The sequence below is a fragment of the Salvelinus sp. IW2-2015 genome, unplaced genomic scaffold (assembly GCF_002910315.2).
Source record: "Salvelinus sp. IW2-2015 unplaced genomic scaffold, ASM291031v2 Un_scaffold1525, whole genome shotgun sequence".
NCBI lineage: Eukaryota > Metazoa > Chordata > Actinopteri > Salmoniformes > Salmonidae > Salvelinus > Salvelinus sp. IW2-2015.
This window is the reverse complement of record NW_019942964.1, coordinates 97,925-102,208: the sequence shown is the minus strand read 5'-3', so window position 1 is coordinate 102,208 and position 4,284 is coordinate 97,925. Positions and strand designations below refer to the sequence as shown.

The following is a 4,284-nucleotide window of genomic DNA, read 5'->3' as shown; positions in this document are numbered from 1 at the left end:
AGAGAGTATTCAGGAGTCACCTGGGTACATCTCATTAGATCTCCCTCTAACGAGAGAGTATTCAGGAGTCTCATTTGTAATCAAATGAGAAAACCTAATGTAGTACAGGGTTGTTGTATGTTCATGTTTAATTTCTACCAATTACATTTAGTGTATCTCTGTCACTTCACGTGTCTAAGATTTAACACCCATCTGACCTACATGTAGTGACCCGGACCAGTCAGATCGTTCATATAGCTAGCAGCTTCTCTCTTTGTTATTGTCGTCCTCTACTTGATGTGTGATTCCCTTTCTCCACTAGGGCTGCAAACCAAACTGATGCAGAACTGTGGGAGGACTAAATTCAAAAGGACCAGCATTGATAAACTGATGAACACTTTAGTTTTATGGGTGAGCACTTTTTTTCCCCCACATCGTCTGAAGTTTTCAAATAAAAAAATAAGAACAAAAAGTCCATGTTGCGACTGGCTCAACCTTAGTGCATCCAACATATCAATGTACCTCGTCGCCTAGTTTAATAAAGGTTAAATAAAATAAATAAATAAAACGTGAAGATCTAACTGTTTATGAAATGGTGCTAGTACWGAATACCAACTTGCTGATCTCTACTGCCAGATATTTGGCTTCCTAGTCTGCATGGGTGTGATCCTGGCTATTGGCAACACCATCTGGGAGCAGAAGGTTGGGAGGAGCTTCAGTGTCTATCTCCTGTGGCATGAACCAATCAGAAACAACAATGTGGTGTTCTCTGGGTTCCTCACCTTCTGGTCTTACATCATCATCCTCAACACAATGGTGCCCATCTCTCTCTACGTCAGGTTGGTCTGTCTGTCTCTCTGTCTCTCTCTTTGTCTCTCTCTCGCTCTGTCTGTCTGTCTGTCTGTCTGTCTGTCTGTCTGTCTTCTTTTCCTCTCTCTCTCTCTCCTCTCTCTCCTCTCTCTCTCTCTCTCTCTCTCTGTCTCTCTCTCTGTGTCCTGTGCTGTCTCTCTGATCATCTGTCTGTCTGTCTGATTATCTGTCTGTCTGTCTGTCTGGTCTGTCTGGTCTGTCTGCCTGTCTGCCTGCGCCTGTCTGCCTGTCTGCCTGTCTGCCTGTCTGTCTGTCTCTGTCTGTCTGTCTGTCTGTCTGTCTGTCTGTCTGTCTGTCCTGTCTGTCTGTCTGTCTGTCTGTCCTGTCTGTCTGTCCTGTCTGTCTGTCTGTTGTCTGTCTGTCTGTCTGTCTGTCGTGTCTGTCTGTCTGCCTAACTTTCTGTTGTCTGTCCTGCCCTGTGTCTGTCTGTCCTGTCTGTCCTGTCTGTCTGTCTGTCTGTCTGTCCTGTCTGTCTCTGTCCTGTCTGTCTGTCTGTCTGTCTGTCTGTCTGTCTGTCTGTCGTCTGCTGCCTGGTCTTACATCATCATTGTCAACACAGTTGTACTCACCTCTACATCAAGGTACAGAAACCAGCAACAGTGGAGATCATTTAATTATTATGGCATTTTTTACTTAAAGCTAGTTACTTAGCTAGCTACTAGCGATTTAGTTGTTCCATCCATTTTTTTACTTATAAATTGATGACACATACACCCATTGATTGTTGAAGAATAGAACTTATAAATGCTCAACTGTCGTACACATCAGCACCAACAATAGAAGTCTGTTTGACCCCAATGTTTGTAAACAACACCAACGTAAACAAACACTGTAGAGCCTCATAACATGGTTCAACTATAATGGTTGTAATATGTAATGGTCAGTCCTTGCATCCGTAGCTCTGGTCCATGAATTTGACAGTGTACATTTGTCCAGGCCGATCCGTCAGTTTTTTTACCCAAACAGAAGGTGGGGTGGCCGCTTTGTTATTGTTTCAACTAAAGATTCTAGCTTGAACTGAGTTCGATTTAACTTACCTCTTAAGCTTAACTAACTCTTAGCTTAACTACTCTTAGCTTAAGCACCTCATTAGCTTAACTACCTCTTAGCTTAACTACCTCTTAGCTTAAACTACCTCTAGCTTAACTACCTCTTAGCTAACTACCTCTTTAAGCTTAACTACCTCTTAGCTTAACTAACTCTTAGCTTAACTACCTCTTAGCTTAACTACTCTTAGCTTAACTACCTCTTAGCTTAACTACCTCTTAGCTTAAACTACCTCTTAGCTTAACTACCTCTTAGGCTTAACTACTCTTACTTAACTACCTCTTAGTTAACTACCTCTTAGCTTAACTACCTCTTAGCTTAACTAACTCTTAGCTTAACTACCCTCTTAGCTTAACTACTCTTACTAACACTCTTAGCTTAACTAACCTCTTAGCTTAACTACCTCTTAGCCTTAACTACCTCTTAGCTTACTAACTCTTAGCTTAACTACCTCTTAGCTTAACTACCTCTTAGCTTAACTACCCCTTAGCTAACTACCTCTTAGCTTAACTACTCTTAGACTTTAACTACCCTACTTAGCTTAACTACCTCTTAGCTTAACTACCTCTTAGCTTAACTACCCTCTTAGCTTAACTACCTCTTAGCTTAACTACACTCTTAGCTTAACTACCTCTTTAGCTAACTACTCTTAGCTTAACTACTCTTAGCTTAACTACCTCTTAGCTTAACTACCTCTTAGCTTAACTACTCTTAGCTTAACTACCTCTTAGCTTAACTAACTCTTACTAACTACTCTTAGCTTAACTACCCTCTTAGCTTAAACTAACTCTTAGCTTAACTTACCTCTTAGCTTAAATCATCTCTTAGCTTAACTCATCTGCTTATCGTTAACTAACCATCTTAGCTTAACTAACTCGTTAGCTTTACTTAGCCTCTTAGCTTAACATCATTCTCTTTTAGTCTTAACTATCATGCTCTTACTTTAACTACGCTTCTTAACTTAACTTACCTCTTAGTTACTTAACCCTCTTAGCTTAACTACCTCTTAGCTTAAGCTACCTCTTAGCTTAACCTACCTCTAGCTTAACTACCCTTAGCTTAACTACCCTCCTAGCTTAACTTAACCATCTTACGCTACTACCTCTGTTAGCTTAACTACCCTCTTAGCTTAAAACTACTCTTAGCTTAACTACCGTCTATAGCGTTAACTACCTCTTAGCTTAACTACCTCTCTAGCTTAAACTACCCTCTTAGCTTAACTACCTCTTAGCCTTAACTACCTCTTAGCTTAACTACCTCTTAGCTTAAACCTTACCTCTTAGCTTAAGCTACCGTCTTAGCTTAGACGTACCCTTTAGCTTTAACTACCGACTCTCTATACTTAACTACCCTCTTCTAGCTTAACTACCTCTTAGCTAAACTACTACACCTCTTATAGCTTAACTACGCTACTTAGCTTAACTTAACTTCTCTTAGACTTACTACCTCTTAGCTTTAACACTACCTCTTAGCTTAACTACTCTTTAGCTAAACTACCTCTTAGCTTTAACTACCGTCTTAGCTTAACTACCTCTCTCTTAGCTTAACTTACCTCTAGCTAAACTACCTTTAGCTTTAACTCATCTCTTATCTTACTGACCGTCCTTAGCTTGGGAACTAGCCTCTTAAAGCTTAACTAATACCTTTTAGCTTAACTACCTCTTAGCGCTTAGTTAAACTACCTCTTAGCTTAAACTACCTCTTAGCTTAACTACCCTCTTAGCTTAACTACCGTCATCTTAGGCACTTAACTACCGCTCTTAGCTTACTACCTCGTACTTAGCACACCTCTTAGCTTAAACTACCGTCTTATGCTTAACTACGCCGTCTTAGCTTAACTACTACTTTAGCTAACCGCCTCTTAGCTTAACTAACCTGCTTAGAGCTTTAACTACCCTCTTAGCTTAACTACCTCTTAGCTTAAACTTACCTCTTAGCCTTACTCACACTCTTAGCTTAACTAAGCTACCCTCTTAACTTAACTACCCTCTTAGCTTAACTGTTAATACCGCTTCTTAGCTTAACTACCCTCTTAGCTTAACTACCTCTAGTTAAACGTCATCTCTTTAGCTCTTAACTACCCTCTTAGCTTAAGACTACCCTCTTAGCTTAACTACTCATTAGCTAACTCACCTCTTAGCTTAACTTACTCTCTTAGCTTAACTAACCTAAACTACCTCTTAGCTTAACTACCTCTTTAGCTTAACTACATCTCTTTAAGCTAACTACCTCTTAGCTTAACTAATCTATCTTACTACCTCTTAGCTAACTACCCTCTTTAGCTTAACTACACTCTTAGTCACTTAACTCTCCTCTTAGCTTAACTTACCATCTTAGCTTTAACTCAGTCTGTCTGTCTTAGCTTACTACCATCTTTAGCGTTAACTA

At 40.0% G+C, this 4,284-nt stretch overlaps 1 protein-coding gene across 1 annotated transcript in view; it reads left to right on the top strand.

Moving 5' to 3' along the window:
• The window catches only part of LOC139024456 (probable phospholipid-transporting ATPase IM), a 67,319-nt gene that overhangs the window by 29,063 nt on the left and 33,972 nt on the right, over positions 1 to 4,284 (top strand). Inside the window, 2 exon segments of the mRNA XM_070439261.1 lie at positions 302 to 390; positions 616 to 818. Of these exon segments, the coding sequence (XP_070295362.1) occupies positions 302 to 390; positions 616 to 818 (292 nt within the window).